General features: G+C 45.8%; 1 protein-coding gene across 2 annotated transcripts in view; it reads right to left on the bottom strand.

The window, feature by feature from the left end:
- Nucleotides 1–25,489, bottom strand: part of LOC135041345 (mitogen-activated protein kinase 14) — a 335,823-nt gene that overhangs the window by 49,875 nt on the left and 260,459 nt on the right. The window contains exons 8-9 of one of the 2 annotated variants that reach the window (XM_063954930.1): nt 15,559–15,630; nt 1,584–1,663 (exon numbers count right to left, since the gene is read on the bottom strand). In XM_063954930.1, the coding sequence (XP_063811000.1) occupies nt 1,584–1,663; nt 15,559–15,630 (152 nt within the window). Of the gene's footprint in view, nt 1–1,583; nt 1,664–4,744; nt 4,825–15,558; nt 15,631–25,489 lie in introns of both variants that reach the window. The other variant, XM_063954929.1, reaches the window with a different exon arrangement.

Here is a 25,489-nt window from a genome sequence, read left to right as displayed (position 1 = left end):
CTCCTCCCTCTATGCCCCTTTTACCAGCCTCAGTTTAGAAAATGTGCCCGGAGGAGCCAGTCACAGCTAGGGGAGCTCTCCAGAGCTTTTCTAGTAAAAAGTTATTTCAGAGTTTTTTATTTTACAGGGAGGCTGCTGGCAACAGCCTCCCTGCAGCGTGGGACTAAGAGGGGGAGTAGTGTCCGCCCTGCGGGGTCTGAGCCACTTACTCCGCTGACAGGACACTGAGCTCCTGAGGGAATAGATCGCTCACCCCAGCAGCATGCCGCCACCCCCTTACAGAGCTGAAGATTGTGAATAGCAAGACACCGACCCCCCCTTGGAAACGGTGGGCCGGTGTGAAGATGGCGGCAGCAGGGTAGGAGCGCGGTATTAACTGCGCTCTGGGATGGCTCAGCGGTACATAGTGTGGCGTGTTAAGGGGCGCCCTGGGCCAGCGCTTACACCCTACACTGGTCACAAAGCCTGTCGGGGTCCCAGGATCTCAGACAGCATCAATCCACCGGCCAGTATAATCAGATGAAGAGCGGGAAGACAGCGCCATTTTGGGGGCAGAGCTTCTCCTCAGAGCCGACCCAGCAACATTCAGGGGGTTGTAGAAGGATGGGGGAGGCTGCAATACGACTGTGTATCCTATTAAGGTGCACAGTCAGCGCTGACAAGGGGTCTCCCTTTGGTTAAAAGCGCTGTGTGTGGGTTGCTCCAATCTGTGTGTGTCTCTTGCCATTCTTGGGGGAAAAACTCTGTCTGCCCTCCGCTGTGTGTGTGGAGTGTTTTGTGGTCTCCTTCAGCTATGTCCAGGGACACAGTGTCATATGCTGCGGAGGATATGTCCTCCCAGGATGATCCCATTCCATGTAATCAGGATAGCACTGGTTTAGCACAGATTCCAGCAAGGGAACCTGAGTGGTTTTCCGCTATCAAATCTTGGATTTCTCAGATTTCAGATAGGGTTGCAAGTAATGAATCCGCAACCCAGGTATTACAGAACTCTATGGCAGTATGGCCCGATTCTGATACCTCAGGATGCCCCGCTATATACCCCCACAAACATGCGCTTGTTCATGTCATGCAAGATGACACGGATACCGATTCTGATACCACAGACGGTACTGGATATGTGTTGCACACAGTTTGAGAACCACTGAGTTAAACAATAATAAATACATTATATGGGGGCTCCTAGTTTGCGTAATGTCTAACAGTTCAGTGACTCCATCCTCATTTCTTCTACAGCTTGTCTGTGAGTAGAGGATGGGCAATGACAACACACTGACAGATACCAAAGTAAAATCCAGTACAAAAGTGTTTAACTTATTGATACTACAAAAAATAATAATCCTTTAACCTGTGTTTTAAAGCCTATTTTGGAACAATATTAAATATGCTACATGTTGAAGTTCAATTTTTTCAAACTTTATATTTTGTACATATTAACATACATGCATAGCAAATGTATATGCTGCAATATAAGATGTTAATTATAAAAGATAGTTCACATCATAGACATTCCACATTATTAGTAACGGTCACACTCTAAAAGTACTAGGATAAAGAGGTAACCCCAAGCCTTGCCCTCTCACCTCATGGCTAGGCATCCTGTTAATCAGATAAAATGGAGGTGTTCCAGTCAGGCGCATAATCTGCTGCAGCTGATTAATATCTAATGAGCCTTGTCAAGGGCTTTATATGCAAAACACAAGTGCACTGATATTAAGAGTGCAATCCAATTTTTAACGCACTAGTCATTTCCACAGCTCATTGTAACTTGCAAAGTATGTGTAAGGCCGCATGCATATGTTAAAAGTGAGAAACTGTATTGAAGAAAGATATCCAATATTTCCATGAAGCATGCTAAAGCACTTCATTCCAAACGTCCCATGCTTAAACAAAGCTATTGCTGCACAATCTATCTTTTTTGCTGAAAAACACACATTTTCCTTCTGTATTAATTAGCACACTCACACACACAAGCAGTTCTGAGATGCAGCAAAATTATAAAGAGGTGTGATCATGAAACTAAATAGATGATGTTGTGAGAAGTGCTAAAATTCATTATTTTCTTGTATTTTTTAACCATTTTTACCATTAATAATGTATCTAATTATTTTTCAGCATAATTCTCTACTCCCACACACAAGTTTCTATAGTCAAGAGTCAAAATTGCAAGTGCTATTATTTATATAGGCCTGTGAACAGATTGCAGACATGAGATTATTAGGCGTTCCACATCTGTTTCAAAGACCCAAACACAGGCTCAACATCACAGCCTTGAGTAAATAATAGGGCATTAGAGGCATGAGGAGATCAACATAAAACTATATAAGCCTGATTTTGAACTGGGAATAAATCAGAAAGAGCAAGCAACCGCACCTTGGAAAAACCGGGTGGCACTCGATACACCGGCTGTTGGGATCCGGGCGTTCAGCATACCGGCGTTGGGATACAGACAACTATTCTCCCTCTTGGGGTGTCCACGACACCCCTGGAGGGAGAATAAATAACGTGGCGCGTGTAGTGCACCACCGTGCCTGCGGCGTGGTGAGCGCAAGCAAGCCCGCAAGGAGCTCTTTTGCGCTCGCTCGGCTGTCGGGGTCCCGGCGCCGGGATACCGTCAGCCGGCCACTCGTAGTACACCCGGAAAAGCCATATTGCACTGCAAGTGGGGCAGATTTAAAATGTGCAGAGATATTTAGATTTGAGAGAGGTGTGTCCAAAATCAAATCTAAACTGCAGTATAAAAATAAAGCTTTCTAGCATTTGTAGACTACAGACGTGTCCTCATACATGTAGCCTCAATAAAACATGCACCACAAGATGCCTGGTGTGAGTGAGCCAGCAGTTCCCGTGCAACTCTGCTAATGTCGGGCATCTTTTTTTGCCGAAAGTGTGTCTTATTCGGATCGCAAAATGAATAATACGCACAAGCGGGATGAAGTTGGGAGCCCGGCACTCAAAATGCAGACGCCGTAATCCCAACTGTCAGAATGCAGACAGCTGGAATCCAGAACGTAAGTATACCCCGAAGCCTAATCCTAACAGAGTCAGGCTGCGGGGAGGGAGGGGAGAGTCAGGCTGCGGGGAGGTAGGGGAGAGTCAGGCTGCGGGGAGGGAGGGGAGAGTCAGGCTGCGGGGAGGGAGGGGAGAGTCAGGCTGCGGGGAGGGGAGAGATAGGGTGCCGGAGGGTTAGGGTTAGGCTGTGGGGAGGGAGGGTTAGGGTTAGGCTGTGGGGAGGGAGGGTTAGGGATGCCAGGGTCGGTATTCTGACCGCCGGCATCCCATACCCAACCCGCACAGACTCCGCTGATTAAAATTATATGAGGCAAGCCTATATTGTGTGCGACTGCGGCTGTATCTGCATATGAAATGCTATGTTACAGTGTGTTCCAGGAAAACACTGTAATGCAGCATTTCATATGCAGATAGAGTTGCAGTTGCACACAGAATATAGGCATGCCGCAATGTGAATGAAACACTTTGTGACAAAAATGCACATAAACACGCTTGGCATTAGTAAACGAGCTCACGTCTAGGCATGACTAGAAGGTCTGTTCAATGTGACTGCAGCAACAATGAGAGAGGACAAATCTGTACATGCAAAAGCAGACCATATATACTTCACATGCAAAAAATAAAATACAGGTTGAGTATCCCATATCCAAATATTCCGAAATACGGAATATTCCGAAATACGGACTTTTTTGAGTGAGAGTGAGATAGTGAAATCTTTGTTTTCTGTGGCTCAATGTACTCAAACTTTGTTTAATACACAAAGTTATTAAAAATATTGTATTAAATGACCTTCAGGCTGTGTGTATAAGGTGTATACGAAACATAAATGAATTGTGTGAATGTAGACACACTTTGTTTAATGCACAAAGTTATTAAAAATATTGGCTAAAATTACCATCAGGCTGTGTGTATAAGGTGTATATGTAACATAAATGCATTCTGTGCTTAGATTTAGGTCCCATCGCCATGATATCTCATTATGGTATGCAATTATTCCAAAATACGGAAAAATCCGACATCCAAAATACCTCTGGTCCCTAGCATTTTGGATATGGGATACTCAACCTGTAATAATATGTACGCACTTGCTCCTCTTGCATTGAAAGAGAATTTGTCCAGGTACAAAGTTAACCTGTTCTTTCTTGCTTTATTCCCAAATCAAACTTGGGCTTTACATAATGTACAAACATTAAGAATATGTAATACTGTTCACAACATATCTAAGTTTTATGATTTTTCCCCTTTGATAATGGCATGAATTGAGGGAGGAATGATCCGCATGCAGATATGTTATATGTAATCTTATTAGGAGGGACGCTCATGATCTCAACATACTTATGGAAAAATAAAAAATGTTCTGCAGTAACTAACACTGCAATGTATTTATGAAGGTGTTACAGTTGTATACTATACATTTAGAATTATACTCCCCTAACACAGAAAAGCTCTCAGGGCCCTTTGAGAAGCAATGATTGGCAGCGCAAATGGGAGAGGTTACTTTTTGTGTATCAGTTAATGGATATACTAAAATGCTGAAGTGCTACCTTGACTTCCTTGCATGTGTGTGTCATTTTTTCAACAGTGTACAATGGAGAACCCTTGAATTTCTGAAAAATATCATAACTTACAAAATGTCTTATTAATACTCAACATGGGAGCCAATTGTGCACTGAATGCTTACATATATTTGTGACACGTTTTAATATTTGTGACACAACAAACACAGACTCACAGCCTCCGAGGAAATTTTCTGCAGGAGCTCAGGCTCTGGGGTTCCGACCAACCTCAAAATGAGCTTCAATTGATCAATATCTACATGTGGACTATGAAGGAAAATGTGTGATAAGTGAGGCAGTTGCCACAGATCAGACAATAATAGTGATGAGCTGCCCTCTGTATCAGATTAAGAGTAGGCACAAAAAGATGGGAAGAGTTCACATAAAATAAAAATAAAATAACAGATGGTTGGAAATGGAGCAAAGATGGATTATACCAAACTAAAAAGACAGCAGTAGGAATGGCAACACCATACAAAATAATATAGGGGAGGAACACCAAGGACACATCATTCATTCCCGGACCAAAAGACAAAGTAAAGGCAGTGCAGCGGCAGACAATTCTTTTGCATTTCTAAGCAGCAAAAGTTTATAAGGCAAAGATTGAAGTCTCCATACATACACAGACAGAACAGACGACACATTGTACTGACCTTTCTGTTCCATACGAGGCAAGGGATTAAACTGGTAAAATATCAATATAACACTCTACCTGTTAAGACATGTTTGTTCTTTGTCAAACAACACTTATACAGCACTCCACATTTCTGTTCTACTTTATATTTACATTGCTTATAAGGAAAGAATGCTTTTAAAGACTACAAACTTGGAAAAGATATAGATTATATGTATATATATATATATATATATATATATATTTATTATGTAGACACTGTCACAGTGTATACAGTTTAAAATATGATAAAACAAATAAATGCAAAAATAGTCCATAATTTTCATAGGAAAATCCACACAAGGGACGCCAAGCTCCTTGTCCAGGTATGCACCAACTCCTCCAATCTGAAATATAATATAGGACAAGGGCGCCTCCTAGTGCAATATGGTGAGAAAACCACCAATATGTGCTGAATAAGCTACAAGTGAACCCATACCGTCACCAGCAATATGAGTTTTTCTTATTTTTAATGACACCAAAATAACAAAAACATACAGTGTAATTCAATATTGGAATTAAAACACTAACATATGTGAATGCTCGTATATTATAAAAGAAAAACAGCTTATTTGAAGGCAGTTTATCAGCAGATCAAGATGAACCTGTGTCTCATCCCTCAGACTTCCTCAGGGGTAAATTATTCCTTTTATAATGTATGAGCATTCACGTATACCTTAGTGTTTTAATTCCAATATTGGATTACACTATGTATGTTTGTTTTTATGTTATTTGGAGTTCCATTAAAAATATGGAAAACTCATGTTGCTGGTGACGTCATGTGGATCACTGTAAGCAATCCGAAAAATGGTCATAATCCTTTCCATATGGTACGGGTTCACTTGTGGCTTATTCAGCACATATTGGTGGTGTTCTCACAATACTACACTAGGAGGTGCCATTGTCTTTTACTATATTTCAAATACAGGGGCAGATGTATTAAAACCACTTAACTGACAATTTTTCCCTTCAAAAGCATTAACAACATTATTTTTTAAAATGTATTTTATTTAATAAAGTTGAAAAAGTATTTTTTTTTAAATATTTAAACATTATATTATGCAAATCTGCAGAACGGATCTCCTCGTCAAAAACGGGGGGACAGGGTGGGATGGCGCAGTTGCATGAAATCGGACCATGCCAGTTAAGTGGTTAAGCCTGGAGACAGCATAAGAAGTGATAAACCAGTGATAAGTGCAAGGTGATAAACGCACCAGCCAATCAGTTCCTAACTGTTAATTTACATATTAAAGCTGATTAGCTGGTGCGTTTATCACCTTGCCCATATCACTGGTTTATCACTTCCTTATGCCTTTCCAAGTTAATTCATCTGCTCTACAGTACTGGGTAAAAGTTTTTGGCAGGTGTGAAAAAAATGCTGCAAATTAAGAATGCTTTTTTAAATAGAAGTGTTAACAGTTTATCTTTAGCAATTAACAAAATACAAAAGTGAATGTACAGAAGAGAATCAATCAAATCAATATTTGGCGTGACCATCCTTCGCCTTGAAAACAGCATCATTTCTTGTAGGTACACTAGCACGCAGTTTTTGAAGGAACTCGGCAGGGAGATGGGGGGGGGGTGAGATTCAGTTGTGCTTTTTTTATATCGCGCTTGACTCTCTTTAGCCATGTAAAGCAGCTAAACTGGACCAAAGTAATGGGCGTGACACGATAAGTCCCATTTAAGCACACACTCATTCCAGCTCACCACCCCCAGGCACCGGCAGCTGATCGCACCTGAACGGAGCAACAAATGAATAGCTCCGTTGGGCATCTTCTAGTGGCTGCCAGTACCTAAAATAAGTGAATATCGCCCAAACTCTTCATTTCTGGAGCTACCTTCCAGATAGACAGTCGGGAGGCATTTCCCACTTTTAGTTCCTTTCCTTTTTTAACTTTATATATTTAACCTTTAAATCTGTTCTAAGCAAATAAGTCACAAAATCTTCACAAATGCACACATTCGTGATGAAAAGTGGATCACTATTGTCAACTGACTGGTACAAGTCCCAGGAACTAATTTGGCCACATACATATGGGGGCTGATTCGCAGCAAAGCAACATGAGTAACTTTGCACTTTCACAAACCATGTCGCAATGCAAGAGGTGCAAAACACATGGAATTGTTTTTTCCATGTTGGGCAATTTAGATTTTTAGTTTGGGCATGCCCCAAATCTGAATCTCTCTGCACAATTTAAATCTGTGCGACCTCTAGTGCAAGATGGTTTTGTCAAGGTGAAAACCAGCCACATGGTGATAAAATGCATGGGCCAAGCAGACTGATTTCTTCCAACACTCAGGCTGATCTACTGTACCAACTTGCACAATAATGAAACTAATTTTGAACAAACCACTTTCACTTTTTACTACACTGTCACAATGTAATGTTCACTGGAGACAAGATAAGTACATTTTGCTTCTCAATTTTAATTTTCAAGATCATATTTTTTAATTTTCATATTCATTTTACAAACCCTAGATAAGCTTCTGTTTGCACAAAAAAGAAAAATTTTTTTTAACCGGTACATATTATAATTGTATTCCTAATTCATATTTTTAAAGTTCTGTGGAAATGGTATCACTGTAGAATTGTCAGAAATAGCCTCATATCCTGACTATATTTGGCATCATGCACTAAAAATAGAACATTTTTACTGGTTATTTTGTTTACTCTGCTGTCACTAGAGAAGTATTATGACGTAGGAGAGAATAGTTTGCTACAATCCTAAAGGCCCATACACACTTGCCGATAAAATGAGCGACGTCGCTCAATTTTCCCCTCCCTGAGTGACGTTGCTCATTTTAATCGGCAAGTATATATGCCGCCAGCGACGACCGATGCGCGGCCCCGCGGGTCGGCAACGATCGTCGCTGTCGCCAGTGCATGCATGCAGGATCTGGACTGTCGTCCACGACCTGCATGCAGGGCTGGCGGAGGCGTGACGTCACTAAGCGATATGAGCGGTCATATAGCTCAGTGTGTACAGTCGGTCGCCGACCGGCCGGCCCGGGATAGGAAACATTAGACGACGGTGCTCACAGAGCGACATAGTCTAATGTGTACGGACCTTTACACAGCTTAAACGACACAATTTGAATAAGATTGGAAGAAAATAGGATTTTGGTACTTACCGGTAAATCCTTTTCTCTTAGTCCGTAGAGGATGCTGGGGACTCCAAAAGGACCATGGGGTATAGACGGATCCGCAGGAGCTTGGGCACACTATAAAGACTTAAACTGGGTGTGAACTGGCTCCTCCCTCTATGCCCCTCCTCCAGACCTCAGTTAGAAAACTGTGCCCAGGAGAGATGGACATTTCGATGAAAGAATGTATTGTTATAACACAGTGAGTGTCCTACCAGCTCACACCTCAAATACACTGTAGAACTTGGCATTCCGTAGAAAACCAGCCAACGGTATGCACAAAAACACAGCCACGTGCTGAGAAAATACGTAACACCAACCGTGTGTCCACATAAGCAACAATAACACCCCGCATGCCATGGCATGAACAACGGTTTCAAACGCCTGACAGAGAAAAACACACCACCAGGGTGTAATCCAAATCAATAAATGCAGACACAGTACGCACTGGGACGGGCGCCCAGCATCCTCTACGGACTAAGAGAAAAGGATTTACCGGTAAGTACCAAAATCCTATTTTCTCATACGTCCTAAAGGATGCTGGGGACTCCAAAAGAACCATGGGGATTATACCAAAGCTCCAAACCGGGCGGGAGAGTGCGGACGACTCTGCAGCACCGCATGAGCCAACAAAACGGTCCCTAACAATCAGGAAATCAAACTTGTAGAGCAAAGCAAAAGCGTTTTGAACCTGACCAAGAATCCTCTCGGCAAAGTTGACCTGCCGAGAATCCCCGGGCATCCGCCCGAGAGTAAGCCCACCTTCCCAGAAGGATAGACCTCCACCTACTTCGGTGACGGCAATCCAGCCGTATAATAAACACGCCAAACCACATCACAGATTTAGCCTGTAACAGACTGCATAACACAGTCTTCTAAACCACGCTGGGAAACATGCCATAGAACAGAGCTCCTGTTACTCCACACTGAGCCCAATTGGCGACCCACATACTCAAATCCCCAGCTAGATCAAGGAAATTTGAAACAGCTAATGCCTAAAAATTACCAGCAACAAAAAAAGATGTATTTCTGTCAAATCCAGAAACCACTCTAGGTAGAACTACCAACCTAGTACCCAATTCCTCACTATCCACCTGAAAAATCAAACCAGGCTTTTGTGAGACAAAAAACCCCACTTTCGACCCCGCCTTGCGGATGTTAAAGTCAATAGCATGACCACCTTCCGAAAGAGAAATTTTGTTAAGAAAGTTATTATGCTTGCCTCCACACCGGCTTGTAAAGTATGGATAAGCCAGACAAAGCTGAAAAACTTCCATAAAAGTCTTTGTGGAAGACACCGAGACATCTAGGTACTCCAACTACGTTGGTAACCCTTTGTCGCTAGTTCTTTCGTAGCCTGAAGAATTGAGGAAACGACTACACCATGAATACTCGTTCGGCTTAGGACATGGCATTCAACCGCCTCGCCGTCAGACACAGCCGCGGTAAGTCATGCTACACTCCCTGATCTTGTTGTAACATTACCTCACATAGAGGAAGAGGGCCGTAAACTTCTATGATTAAATCATGAAACTGGATAGCCAACCCTCACTTCTAGACCGGATTCAAGAGGATCACCGGAACCTTCCAACATCTTCCGCACACCACCACGAGAAAAGTGAAAGCGGAGAAACCACATAGACCGACTAAAGACACCCACGGTGTTATGAGGATGTCCACTACTATATCTTGAGCGTCTCTTGACCTGGAAAAATCTCCTTGAGGCCTCTCGTTGAAGGGAATCGCCAACATATCCAATTGCAATACTCCTAAAAGACTCGACACGTCTGGGAATGCTTCTCGATGATGACTGAATCTTCACCGGCTGGATATCACGTCGGCAGAGGAACTCTATTTCCCTGTCATTACCTCCGGAACAAAGACTGCTAATATAGCAATTTCCAGACTTCCCCTTCAACCGCAAACTGTGCAACTTCTGCCAATACCGCTTGCCCCATGTTCCGCTCTAGCAGCCTACCTACGCCGCTGCTGACAAGTCGTCCGGCAGAACTAACATGGGCAGCCCTCGAAGAAAACGTTAGTCGAAAAATAGCTCTCAATTCCAGAAAGCTTACAGCAGACCAGCTTTTTAACTTGACTATAGGCTCTGGAAATTCGTCCCTTGCAAACGACTGCTCCCCAGCATCGGGGAGCTGCATGCAAGGCTACCAGGGTCTAAAGCTGGATCCCGAACCTTCATTCCTTTAGAAGAAGAGAACCGGCCAGACACCACAGGAGCGATGTCCTGGCGGTTAGGATTATATTCCTGAGCATTCGCAGGTAAACTCCAGACCACGTTCCCAACTGGTCCCCTAAAAACCCATCTGGTAATAGATATGCTCACCGGAAAAAAACTCTTAGGCCACAGCCATCTGCTTTATGACGGAAGAAATTGATGAGGTGTCACCCCAAAACCGATCCGACTCTGGATCCTCAGACCTCTTTCCACAGGAAAAAACACTGAATCAAAACCGGTCAGCACCTACTTTGAACCCCAATTTCAACATCTGCGTCATTGGGAACAACAACCAATCCCTGTGTCAAAAACAGTCAGAGAGATCCAATGATTTGCACCTTAATACAGGGACAGTCAGAGACTGTCCTGAACCTGACGCACCACTGCATGGCGTCGCGTATTACCTCCCCTCCCAGAGGGGAGCGGCAAAACTATTAGAAAAACAGTAAGGAAAAACAACTGGAACCCAGAATGTCCTCCTTTATATTCTATGACTAACTCCTAGGTCCTAATTTAGAACAAACATAGGCAAGGATTACCCACTCTGGGTAGGGTAATACTGTCGGATGCCTACCCAAATACCACACTTTCTCAAAAGTATACAGTGCAAATAAGGACCAACAATAGAAATAAAATTTCACTTAGCTGCCTGTGTATGATCTCTTGCGACCGGGCTCTGCGTCGACCAGGAGTTGACTGTCATAATTTTCTCTCCGCGTTGTGAAGAGAATAATATTCGGACTCCTCGAGAGGATCGAAACCAACTCGTCACGGCCAATCTAGAGCTTAATCAACAGGGCGGTCAGGACAGGATAAGAATACCATTATTTCAGCATTCATTGATAAACAACATCCTGCCACACACGATATAACACATATATCCAAAACATGCATATATAAACCCATATCTACCTATATAAACATATAGACGTAACCTATATGCAAGTTGATTGTCCCGACCAGCCAGGTCCCTAGAGACAGTAATGTGTTGGGAATGTGTATGACCATGTACTGACATGTACCCGATGTGGAATTACCTGTAACGTTATGGTCGACAGAAACTTAGTAAATGTCGACAGCAAGGGATAGTAAGCGGGCAAAAATTAATAATAATAATAATAACTGGGAACCCCGAGAGGTCTGAGGGAATCATACAAATACAATTTTGATAAGACTCCCCCCCCCCCCCCCCCCCCCCCCCCCCCCAAACACCCGAATACATATATATATATATATATATATATATATATTCGTATATATATATATATATATATATATATATATATATAGGTACAAGCCAATAACAGCCTGCTAATTCTTTCACCCAGGAAATACCGTTGATGCCGACAGGGCATCACAAAACATTGTGACTTCCCTCCTGTGTTCACTGTTTTAAGCACACAAAAAACCAACTTGGTAACACTTAATTCACCGAATCAAGCACCACCGTGTGCCGGCGCAGCCACCAGATTTTTTTACAACCGCTCGTAGCTAAACCCCCACACCGTCGACATATATCGACTAACCAATAGTGGGTAGGCTAACAGGGACAGTGAATGTATGTAGTACAACCAGGATTATGCAACCCATATCCAACATCATGCTATATGACAACCATATAGCAGTATACCCACTGTGCCCCCCCCCCCCCCCCCCTCCATCTTACTATACAGCAAGTTCTGGGGGGAATGTGAGGAAAATGGCGCTGACTCGTTCCAAGGACTAAGCTCCACCTCCTCCCAGCGTTTTTTCACCCCATAAGTGAAACCATCATATACTGGGTCCTTATATAGTGTACATTCACTATAATTATATATATATCCTTAAACATTAACGCTCAGGGCGCCCCCTTGCACCCAAGTAAACCGTTGGTGTGTGGGAGCACCGGTGCGGCGCACGACCGCCTTTATGCCCAGCGGTATCGTGCGCGGCGCCGGGTACTAGTCTGCAGCCCAGGGCGCTCCCCTCCGTCTCGGCGCCCTGCACCCCTGGAGCCGGCGTCGGAGGAAGTTGTCGCGTAGCGCGCGGGAACATGCTGGCGGGGTCCGGGGCACAGCGCCTCGACCCCGCCGGACGTTTTACTGTAAAATAAATTGCCCAGGGCGCTCCCCTCCCCAGCGCCCTGCACCCGGGAGAGCCGGCGGCGGGAAGGAAGCGGCGCGCAATGCGCCACGATGAGCTGCCGGGGGACCGGGACCCGGAGCCCGAGTTATAAGATAAAATTGCCACAGTAATAAGCTGGCCAGGGCGCCCCCCACCCCCAGCGCCCCACACCCAGGGAAGCCGGCTTGGGGGGGGGGGGGGGGGGGGATGAATGTGCTATATGCTGACGGGGTTAGGATCTACAGTGTCCAGGCACCGATCCACTTTTATGTCGGTCCCTAAGGAAAACCCAGTAAACTGCTGCCCAGGGCGCTCCCCCCCAGCGCCCTGCACCCTGAGAGTGCGTTGGTGTGTGGGAGCATGGAGTGTAGCACGATCTGTTACCTCCGTTACTGAAGTCTTCTGCCGTCACTGAAGTCTTCTGTTCTTCACATACTCACCCGGCTTCTTTTTTCTGGCTTCTGTGAGGGGGGTGACGGCGCGGCTCCGGGAACAAGCAGCTAGGCGCACCAAGTGATCGAACCCTCTGGAGCTAATGGTGTCCAGTAGCCGAGAAGCAGAGCCTTGAAACTCACAGAAGTAGGTCTGCTTCTCTCCCCTCACTCCCACGCTGCAGGGAGCCTGTAGCCAGCAGGACTTCCTGAAAATAAAAAACCTAACAATAAAGTCTTTCAGAGAAACTCAGGAGAGCTCCCCTAGTGTGCATCCAGTAACTCCTGGGCACAAAGTCTAACTGAGGTCTGGAGGAGGGGCATAGAGGGAGGAGCCAGTTCACACCCAGTTTAAGTCTTTATAGTGTGCCCAAGCTCCTGCGGATCCGTCTATACCCCATGGTCCTTTTGGAGTCCCAAGCATCCTCTAGGACGTATGAGAAATGAATGTGATCACCAATGATATTTCAAAGTTGGGTGACCCTGGGATCCTTTAGAGAGCGTGATCTTAAGAGGCCCATGGTTATTCAATCACAACTTATATTATGAAGAAGCTTATGATAAACTGGACTACTTTTTCACCCCATAACTTAATAAACCACTAATTTTATGAGATGTTGAGATAATGGAAATGTTACTTTTTTTTTGAATGCTGGTCTTTTAGCCCACCTATACCCCTTTCACACAGCCATAAATTTCCCGGGTTAAAACACATGAACGCGCATCAACCCGGGAAATTTCTTGGTGTGAAAGGGTACAGGGACAAAATCCTGGGATTTCTGTCCACGCATTTCAACCCTGCAATCGACCAGGGTTGGTCCCGGGATGATCCCTGGACCCTGGACAGTGTGAATGGTGCAGGGACATATCCCACCTTCCCGGGTTGCCTATACTGATGCTGATTGGCTATTCAGGGCACTTCCTGGTCTTGTGTCTTTTCCGAGACGCCCATTTTGAGAAAATGCAGGGCTATCCCGGGTTCAGTATGAAAGGTGCAGACCCGTGATGTCCCGGCAAAAACTGCTGGTGTTAAAGGTGCCAACCCGGGAATGTCCCTGCATGAGCCCGTGGCAGAATTCCCGTGTTTTGCCCCTGCATTTCTGGTGTGAAAGGGGTATTAGGGACACTGGGAATGTTGGGATACAGTGGTGAGTGTGGATAGGTGGGGACACTTTCAATTCTAACATTAGTCTGCAGCTCTTCCCACACTCACCCCTCACGTCTGGGAAGCCACAGTTATGTTTAACTAAATTCCACAAGACATGCTATAGTGGACAAAGAACCTCCTAAAATATTAAACAAACGTAACATCATCATAAAGGGTAGGTGCCCAAAATCCCCTAATGGTCTCAAAGAAATCACTTTATTGCAACTTAATCCCTGGGGGCATACATGAAACCTGCATAAACAGATGACTAGGTGTTGGCTCTACAAACTAGCTCAGCTGAGTTCCATATTCTAAACAGAATAAGAGTAATGCATTTTTAACTGTTTAAGCAGCATCTAAGGAAATCCCCCAAACTCCAGGGTACTTAACATAAACTGAGGTTTCCCGGCAGGTGTGGAGCATGGGGGAAGGAGTTACAGAGAGGGATGAGAATTTAAGGTGCCAAGAGACCCACATGACCTCCACTTTTACTCTGGCATTCCCACTGTCCCTTCATTTGCAAATCCAGCACAAAAGCATAACAGAAGTATCATTTCAAATAGCGAAGGCCTGCCTAGTGGATTGCAGGTGGTCTAGAAAAAGATTTGTAGGACAGGAATAATGCCTTGTGGACTATGGCATTTATTCAATTACTGTTGGAATTCCCGACTTGTCGGAAAAACTGCAATTTCTGACTTTTTAAGGTCGAATCTGGATTCGACTTATTCGAGTCAAATGCCGTTTTTCCGACTTGTCGGAAACCAAGAGGTTCAGCAGATTAGCCGCGGATCCACTTATTTTGTCGAATTTGTGGGCAGTTATCGACAAGTTTTTGGCCCGTTTTCAACAATGCTGATTCAACTTTAAAAAAAGTTGGACCTGCATTGCCGAAAACGGGCTAAACCTGTTGAAAAAGCCTGCAAATTGAATAGTGCAAAATCGGATCCTCTCCGTTGGAGGGGATCCAACAAAATTTACACTATGTCAGGGCTGTATTTGTCAGACACAGTTGTAGTACTAACCAGCAACTATTAGAACTATAAACTGTGGCCCAAAATGCCTTCTCTGTTTTGCCCTCAATCAACCTATGAGAGAATGTTCATGACTATTATTTGTTAAGGATAGTATTCAGTAACATAAATGTGATATTACCTAATGATACTGCCATTGTTATATACGGGTCAAACATCACAGGGTTCCAGATTGAGTGAGGCAGGCATAGAAATAAATATTTTTTTCTATTTAAAGGATACGGTCTGTACCTGGAAACAGAGTTCGACCTGTCAGGAGCTCAGCCATTATACATCCCACCGACCAGATATCCACTTAAAAAAAAAAAAAAAAAAAACTTAGAACATATGTATAAAGTTAGTGGGAGAATGTAGTAAGAAAGGTATGCCATAAAAAGACACTGGTAAGATGTAAGCAATAATTTACTTATGTATCACTCAATAAGACATTGCCATTGTGCAAAAATAAGATTTTAAACCTACCGGTAAATCTTTTTCTCCTAGTCCGTAGAGGATGCTGGGGACTCCGTAAGGACCATGGGGAATAGACGGGCTCCGCAGGAGACATGGGCACTAAAAAGAACTTTAGATATGGGTGTGCACTGGCTCCTCCCTCTATGCCCCTCCTCCAGACCTCAGTTAGAGAAACTGTGCCCAGAGGAGACGGACAGTACGAGGAAAAGATTTTGTTAATCCAAGGGCAAGATTCATACCAGCCCACACCATCCACACCGTACAACATGGAATATACGAACCAGTTAACAGCATGAAACCAAACAGCATCAGCCCGAGACTGATCAAAACTGTAACATAACCCTTAAGTAAGCAAAAACTATATACAAGTCTTGCAGATGTAGTCCGCACTGGGACGGGCGCCCAGCATCCTCTACGGACTAGGAGAAAAAGATTTACCGGTAGGTTTAAAATCTTATTTTCTCTTACGTCCTAGAGGATGCTGGGGACTCCGTAAGGACCATAGGGATTATACCGAAGCTCCAAAACGGGCGGAGAGTGCGGATGAGACTGCAGCACCTATTTAGCAAACAGGAGGACCTCATCAGCCAGGGTATCAAACTTGTAGAACTTCGCAAAGGTGTTTGAACCCGACCAAGTAGCAGCTCGGCACAGCTGTAATGCCGAGACACCTCGGGCAGCCGCCCAAGAAGAGCCCACCTTCCTAGTGGAATGGGCCTTTACAGAATTCGGCAACGGCAATCCAGCCGTAGAATGAGCCTGCTGAATCGTGTTACAGATCCAGCAAGCAATAGTCTGCTTCGAAGCAGGAGCGCCAACCCTGTCGGCTGCATACAGGACAAGAAGTGCCTCTGTTTTCCTAACCCGAGCCGTTCTGGCCACATACATTTTCAAAGCCCTGACCACATCCAGGGACTCGGAATCCTCCACGTCCCGCGTAGCCACAGGCACCACAATAGGTTGGTTCATATGAAAAGAAGAAACCACCTTGGGCAAAAATTGAGGACGAGTCCGCAATTCTGCCCTATCCACATGGAATATCAGATAGGGGCTCTTGTGAGATAAAGCCGCCAACTCCGACACTCGCCTTGCCGATGCCAAGGCCAACAACATGACCACTTTCCAAGTGAGATATTTTAATTCCACCGTTTTAAGTGGTTCAAACCTGTGAGACTTAAGGAACCGCAACACCACGTTAAGGTCCCAGGGTGCCACTGGGGGCACAAAAGGAGGCTGGATATGCAGCACTCCCTTCACAAAAGTCTTAACTTCTGGGAGAGAAGCCAATTCCTTCTGAAAGAAAATGCATAGGGCCGAAATCTGAACCTTAATGGAACCTAATTTTAGGCCCAAATTCACTCCCGTCTGTAGGAAGTGAAGGAAACGTCCCAAATGGAATTCTTCCGGAGGAGCATTCCTGGACTCACACCACGATACATACTTTCGCCATATACGGTGATAATGTTTCGCTGTCACGTCTTTCCTAGCCTTTATCAGAGTAGGAATTACCTCATCCGGAATGCCCTTTTCCGCTAGGATCCGGCATTCAACCGCCATGACAGACATGGCCCCTGTTGTAACAGGTACTCTCTGAGATGAAGAGGCCACGGATCTTCTGTGAGCATCTCCTGCAGATCCGGATACCAGGCCCTTCGCGGACAATCTGGAACAATGAGAATTGTCTGTACTCCTTTTCGTCTTGTAATTCTCAATATCTTTGAGATGAGCGGAAGAGGAGGGAACACATAGACCGACAGAAACACCCATGGTGTCACCAGGGCGTCCACCGCCACTGCCTGAGGGTCCCTTGACCTGGCGCAATACTTCGGTAGTTTCTTGTTGAGGCGTGACGCCATCATGTCTATCTGAGGCAGTACCCACCGACTTGCAATCTCTGCGAAAACTTCCTGATGAAGTCCCCACTCTCCTGGATGTAGATCGTGTCTGCTGAGGAAGTCTGCTTCCCAGTTGTCCACTCCCAGAATGAAGACCGCTGTCATGGAGCTTACATGATTTTCCGCCCAGCGAAGAATCCTGGTGGCTTCTGCCATTGTCACTCTGCTCTTTGTTCCGCCTTGGCGGTTTACATGCGCCACTGCGGTGATGTTGTCTGACTGGATCAGAACTGGTAGGTCGCGAAGCAAATTTTCCGCTTGTCGAAGGGCGTTGTATATGGCCCTCAACTCCAGTATGTTGATGTGAAGACAAGCCTCCTGGCTTGACCAGAGACCCTGGAAGTTTCTTCCCTTTGTGACTGCTCCCCAACCTCGGAGGCTCGCGTCCGTGGTTACCAGAACCCAGTCCTGAATGCCGAACCTGCGACCCTCCAGAAGGTGAGCACTCTGCAGCCACCACAGGAGAGATAGCCTGGCCCTGGGGGGACAGGGTGATCATCTAATGAATCTGTAGATGAGACCCGGACCACTTGTCCAGAAGGTCCCATTGAAAAGTTCTCGCATGGAACCTGCCGAATGGAATGGCCTCGTAAGTCGCCACCATCTTTCCCAGAACTCGAGTGCAGTAATGCACCGACACCCTTTTTGGCTTCAATAGGTCCTTGACCAAAGACATGAGTTCTTGGGCCTTTTCCATCGGAAGATAATCCCTTTTCTGGTCCGTATCCAGAATCATGCCTAAGAAAGGCAACCGAGTCGTTGGAACCAACTGTGACTTCGGGAAATTGAGAATCCAGCCGTGCTGTTGCAACACCCTCAGGGAGAGCGATACGCTGTTCAGTAACTGTTCTCTTGATCTCGCTTTTATCAGGAGATCGTCCAAGTACGGGATAATTGTGACACCCTGCTTGCGCAGGAGCACCATCATTTCCGCCATTACCTTGGTGAAAATCCTCGGGGCCGTGGAAAGCCGAAACGGCAACGTCTGAAATTGGTAATGACAATCCTGAACAGCAAACCTCAGCAACGCCTGATGAGGCGGATATATGGGGACATGAAGGCATGCATCCTTTATGTCCAGGGACACCATATAATCCCCGCCTTCCAGGCCTGGCGATGACCGCTCTGAGCGACTCCATCTTGAACTTGAACCTTTTTAAGTATAGGTTTAAGGATTTTAAATTCAAAATGGGTCTGACCGAACCGTCCAGTTTCGGGACTACAAACAGGGTTGAGTAATACCCCATCCCCTGCTGCAGCAGGGGGACTTAGACCACCACTTGTTGAAGACACAATTTTTGAATCGCATTTAACACTATCTCCCTCTCTGGGGGAGAAGCCGGTAGGGACGATTTAAAAAACCGGCGAGGAGGCACCTCTTCGAATTCCAGCTTGTAACCCTGGGAAACAATTTCTATTGCCCAGGGATCCACCTGTGAGTGAACCCAGACGTGGCTGAAAAGTCGAAGACGTGCCCCCACTGGGGCGGACTCCCTCAGCGGAGCCCCAGCGTCATGCGGTGGATTTTGTAGAGGCTGGGGAGGACTTCTGCTCCTGGGAACTAGCTGTGGTTGGCAGCTTTTTCCCCTTACCCTTACCTCTAGCAAGAAAGGAAGAACCTCGCACTCTCTTGGGCTTATGCGACCTAAAGGACTGCATCTGATAATGTGGTGCTTTCTTAGGTGGTGAGGAAACATAAGACAAAAAAGTTGATTTACCTGCCGTAGCCGTGGAAACAAGGTCCGTGAGACCTTCCCAAACAATTCCTCACCCTTATAAGGTAAAACCTCCATATGCCTATTCGAGTCGGCATCACCCGTCCATTGTCGGGTCCATAGGGCTCATCTAGCCGAAATCGCCATAGCGTTGGCTCTGGAACCCAGTAGGCCAATGTCTCTCTGAGCATCTCTCATGTATAGGACAGCATCTTTAATATGACCCAGGGTCAATAAAATGTTTTCCTTATCCAGCGTATCTATATCAGCAGATAAGGTATCTGTCCACGCTGCTACCGCACTACAAACCCAAGCCAACGCTATCGCCGGTCTGAGTAAGGTACCAGTATGTGTGTAAATAGACTTCAAGGTAGTCTCCTGCCTGCGATCCGCAGGATCCTTGAGGGTTGCCGTATCTTGAGATGGCAGTGCTACCTTTTTGGATAAGCGTGTCAACGCTTTATCCACCCTTGGGGAGGATTCCCACCGTATCCTGTCCTTAGCCGGGAAAGGATACGCCATAAGAATCCTTTTGGGAATCTGCAGTTTTTTGTCTGGAGATTCCCAAGCCTTTTCAAATTATTCGTTTAGTTCATGAGATGTGGGAAAGGTTACCTCAGGTTTTTTCTCCTTATACATGCGCACCCTCGTGTCAGGGACAGAGGGTTCATCCGTGATATGCAACACCTCTTTTATAGCAATAATCATATAATAAATACTTTTAGCCAATTTTGGCTGCAACTTTGCATCATCGTAGTCGACACTAGAGTCAGAATCCGTGTCGGTATCAGTGTCTACTACAGGCCTGGCCAACCTGTGGCTCTCCAGATGTTGTGAAACTACACATCCCAGAATGCCCTGCCACAGTTTTACCATTCCTTAATAGCAAAACTGTGGCAAAGCATGATGGGACTTGTAGTTTTGCAACAGCTGGAGAGCCACAGGTTGGCCAGGCCTGGTCTACTATTTGGGATAGTGGGCACTTTTGAGACCCAGAAGGTCCCTGCGACATAGTGAAAGGCAGGGTTTGATTCCCTGTACACTCCCTGGACTCAGCTTTGTCCAACCTTTTATGCAATAAATTCACATTTGCATTTAAAACATTCCACATATCCAACCAGTCAGGTGTCGGCGTTGCCGACGGAGACACCACACTCATTTGCTCCACCTCCTCCCTAGAAGAGCCTTCCGCTTCAGACATGCCAACACACGCGTACCGACACACCACACACTCAGGGAATTCTCTTATCTGGAGACAGTTCCCCCAATAGGCCCTTTGGAGAGACAGAGAGAGAGTATGCCAGCACACACCCAGCGCCAATGACCCAGGGGGGAAAAAATTACCCAGAAAGCGCTTTTAATATATATATATATATATATATATATACATACACACACACACATACATATATATACATACACACACACTGAGCAAAATTATGTGCCCCCCCCCCCCCCCCTTCTTTCAAACCCTCTGTCACCGTGTTCAGCAGGGGAGAGTAAGCTTCTCAGCGTGTGCTGTGGAGAAAAATGGCGCTGGTGAGTGCTGATGAGCAAGCTCCGCCCCCTCAGCGGCGGGCTTCGGTCCCGCTTGATTTCTTTCAAAAACTGTCGGGGGATCAAATATATAGTGCAGAGCCCATATATGTTCTGATTTTGCCAGACAAGAGGTTTAATTGGTGCCCAGGGCACCCCCCCTGCGCCATGCACCCTTACAGTGCCTGCCGTGTGTGTGTTGTGCGGGAGCAATGGCGCGCAGCGTTACCGCTGCGCGTTACCTCAGTGAAGATCCGAAGTCTTCTGCCGCCTCTGAAGTCTTCTTTCTTCTCGTACTCACCCGGCTTCTATCTTCCGGCTCTGTGAGGAGGACGGCGGCGCGGCTCCGGGACGAACAGCTAGGAGAGACCTGCGTTCCGACTCCCTCTGGAGCTAATGGTGTCTAGTAGCCTAAGAAGCAGAGCCTAGCAGTTAAGTAGGTCTGCTTCTCTCTCCTCAGTCCCTCGATGCAGGGAGCCTGTTGCCAGCAGGCTCCCTGAAAATAAAAAACCTAACAAAATTTCTTTCTTTCAGGAAGCTCAGGAGAGCTCCCTGTAGTGCACCCAGTCTCCTCTGGGCACAGTATCAAACTGAGGTCTGGAGGAGGGGCATAGAGGGAGGTGCCAGTGCACACCCATATCTAAAGTTCTTTTTAGTGCCCATGTCTCCTGCGGAGCCAGTCTATTCCCCATGGTCCTTACGGAGTCCCCAGCATCCTCTAGGACGTAAGAGAAATAAGTTTGCAATTGTCCACCCTACCTACCATAGGCCAGTGTGGACCTCACACTATGCCAGCAGACACAGTTAAGTATATTTTCTACCTGTCCCTTCCCCCTCCTCTGTAGCAGGGTCAATCCATGCCCTTGTAATTTTGCGGTGTTTCTACCAGCACATGCAGAGCACTCATTTGTAGCTAAAGCTAACAACCTGTACTCTACTCTTCTATAATGCTCTTTCTAAACTGCTGTTTTCATTTCTATTTTTCTTATGACCAGCAAAGTACATACAAAGGGGTTTCTGTATCAAGCAGTGAGAAGGGGTGGTCTTCAGCATGCCGCCGGCCAGGACCCCGGCGAACAGCATACCGGCGCCGGGATCCCAACCACTGGCATGCAGTCACATTCTTCCTCTGGGGGGGTCCACAACCCCCCCCCCCCCCCCCTGGGAGTAGAATAAAAAGCATGGTGCACGTAGCGCTCCACCGTGCCCGCAGCATGGCGTGCGCAGTGAGCCCGCAAGGGGCTCATTAGCGCTCGCCCAGCGGTCGGGATCCTGGCACCGGCATGCTGGCCCCCGGAATCCCGGCCACTCATACTACAGCCGTGAGAAGAGTTGGGAGGATGCTGATTATAACCAATAAGCTTTAAAGGTGGCATTTATCAAAGTACAGTCTATAAAATATGTAGAAGCTGATTAGATGCTATGGTCAAATTCTCCACTGTTCCACTTCTGCACTCTTTTCGCTGATTGATACATCAAACCCAAAATATTTTAGATTCTCATCAATAGTTCCCCACAGCTTTGTATTTTTTTAGTAGTAATGCACTTAAAAAGGTGCAAACCTGCCCTTTCTGGAACTCATGTAGAGTTAGGCACATTTTTTCCTATACAGGTTGAGTATCCCATATCCAAATATTCTGAAATACGGAATATTCCGAAATACGGACTTTTTTGAGTGAGATAGTGAAACCTTTGTTTTTTGATGGCTCAATGTACACAAACTTTGTTTAATACACAAAGTTATTAAAAATATTGTATTAAATGACCTTCAGGCTGTGTGTATAAGGTGTATATGAAACAAATGAATTATGTGAATATACACACACTTTGTTTAATGCACAAAGTTTAAAAAAATATTGTCTAAAATGACCTTCAGGCTGTGTGTATAAGGTGTGTATGTAACATAAATGCATTCTGTGCTTAGATTTAGGTCCCATCACCATGATATCTCATTATGGTATGCAATTATTCCAAAATACGGAAAAATACGATATCCAAAATACTTCTGGTCCCAAGCATTTTGGATAAGGGATACTCAACCTGTATTATATACATTTTTGATTTGTGCATAAATGGGCATTACAGCAGACATTTGGAAAGTTTACCATAATAAAGTGGTTACCATTAAGCAGAAACAAATCAAAGTGATCAGAGTTTGCCAAATGCCATCTGGTTTTGCATACAAAAAATAAGATTTTACTTACCGATAAATCTATTTCTCGTAGTCCGTAGTGGATGCTGGGACTCCGTAAGGACCATGGGGAATAGCGGCTCCGCAGGAGACAGGGCACAAGAATAAAAGCTTTAGGATCAGGTGGTGTGCACTGGCTCCTCCCCCTATGACCCTCCTCCAAGCCTCAGTTAGGATACTGTGCCCGGACGAGCGTACATAATAAGGAAGGATATTGAATCCCGGGTAAGACTCATACCAGCCACACCAATCACACCGTACAACTTGTGATCTGAACCCAGTTAACAGTATGATAAAACGAAAAGGAGCCTCTGAAAAGATGGCTCACAACAATAATAACCCGAATTTTTGTAACAATAACTATATACAAGTATTGCAGACAATCCGCACTTGGGATGGGCGCCCAGCATCCACTACGGACTACGAGAAATAGATTTATCGGTAAGTAAAATCTTATTTTCTCTGACGTCCTAGTGGATGCTGGGACTCCGTAAGGACCATGGGGATTATACCAAAGCTCCCAAACGGGCGGGAGAGTGCGGATGACTCTGCAGCACCGAATGAGAGAACTCCAGGTCCTCCTCAGCCAGGGTATCAAATTTGTAGAATTTTGCAAACGTGTTTGCCCCTGACCAAGTAGCTGCTCGGCAAAGTTGTAAAGCCGAGACCCCTCGGGCAGCCGCCCAAGATGAGCCCACTTTCCTTGTGGAATGGGCTTTTACCGATTTTGGCTGTGGCAGGCCCGCCACAGAATGTGCAAGCTGAATTGTACTACAAATCCAACGAGCAATCGTCTGCTTAGAAGCAGGAGCACCCAGCTTGTTGGGTGCATACAGGATAAACAGCGAGTCAGATTTTCTGACTCCAGCCGTCCTGGAAACATATATTTTCAGGGCCCTGACAACGTCAAGCAACTTGGAGTCCTCCAAGTCCCTAGTTGCCGCAGGTACCACAATAGGTTGGTTCATGTGAAATGCAGAAACCACCTCAGGTAGAAATTGAGGACGAGTCCTCAATTCTGCCCTGTCAGAATGAAAAATTAAGTAAGGACTTTTATATGATAAAGCCGCCAATTCTGACACACGCCTGGCTGAAGCCAGGGCTAACAGCATCGTCACCTTCCATGTGAGATATTTGAAGTCCACAGTGGTGAGTGGTTCAAACCAATGTGACTTTAGAAAACTCAACACAACATTGAGATCCCAAGGTGCCACTGGAGGCACAAAAGGAGGCTGTATATGCAGTACCCCTTTTACAAATGTCTGAACTTCAGGCATTGAAGCCAGTTCTTTCTGGAAGAAAATCGACAGGGCCGAAATTTGAACCTTAATGGACCCTAATTTTAGGCCCATAGATAGTCCTGTTTGCAGGAAATGGAGGAAACGACCCAGTTGAAATTCCTCTGTAGGGGCCTTCTTGGCCTCACACCACGCAACATATTTTCGCCAAATGCGGTGATAATGTTTTGCGGTTACGTCCTTCCTGGCCTTGACCAGGGTAGGGATGACTTCATCTGGAATGCCTTTTTCCCTCAGGATCCGGCGTTCAACCGCCATGCCGTCAAACGCAGCCGCGGTAAGTCTTGGAACAGGCAGGTCCTTTCTCAGAGGTAGAGGCCACGGTTCTTCCGTGAGCATCTCTTGAAGTTCCGGGTACCAAGTCCTTCTTGGCCAATCCGGAGCCACGAGTATAGTTCTTACTCCTCTCCTTCTTATGATTCTCAGTACCTTCGGTATGAGAGGCAGAGGAGGGAACACATACACTGACTGGTACACCCACGGCGTTACCAGGGCGCCCACCGCTATTGCCTGAGGGTCCCTTGACCTGGCGCAATATCTGTCTAGTTTTTTGTTTAGACGGGACGCCATCATGTCCACCTTTGGTTCTTCCCAACGGTTTACTATCAGGTGGAAGACTTCTGGGTGAAGTCCCCACTCTCCCGGGTGGAGGTCGTGTCTGCTGAGGAAGTCTGCTTCCCAGTTGTCCACTCCCGGAATGAACACTGCTGACAGTGCTATCACATGATTTTCCGCCCAGCGAAGAATCCTTGCAGCTTCTGCCATTGCCCTCCTGCTTCTCGTGCCGCCCTGTCTGTTTACGTGGGCGACTGACGTGATGTTGTCCGATTGGATCAATACCGCCTGACCCTGAAGCAGGGGTTTCGCTTGACTTAGGGCATTGTAAATGGCCCTTAGTTCCAGAATGTTTATATGAAGAGATGCTTCCATGCTTGACCACAAGCCCTGGAAATTTCTTCCCTGTGTGACTGCTCCCCAGCCTCTCAGGCTTGCATCCGTGGCCACCAGGATCCAATCCTGAATGCCAAATCTGCGGCCCTCTAGTAGATGAGCACTCTGCAGCCA

Source organism: Pseudophryne corroboree, chromosome 2, assembly GCF_028390025.1.
Source record: "Pseudophryne corroboree isolate aPseCor3 chromosome 2, aPseCor3.hap2, whole genome shotgun sequence".
NCBI lineage: Eukaryota > Metazoa > Chordata > Amphibia > Anura > Myobatrachidae > Pseudophryne > Pseudophryne corroboree.
The sequence above is the reverse complement of the archived record's forward strand: the minus strand, read 5'-3'. Positions and strand labels throughout refer to the sequence as shown.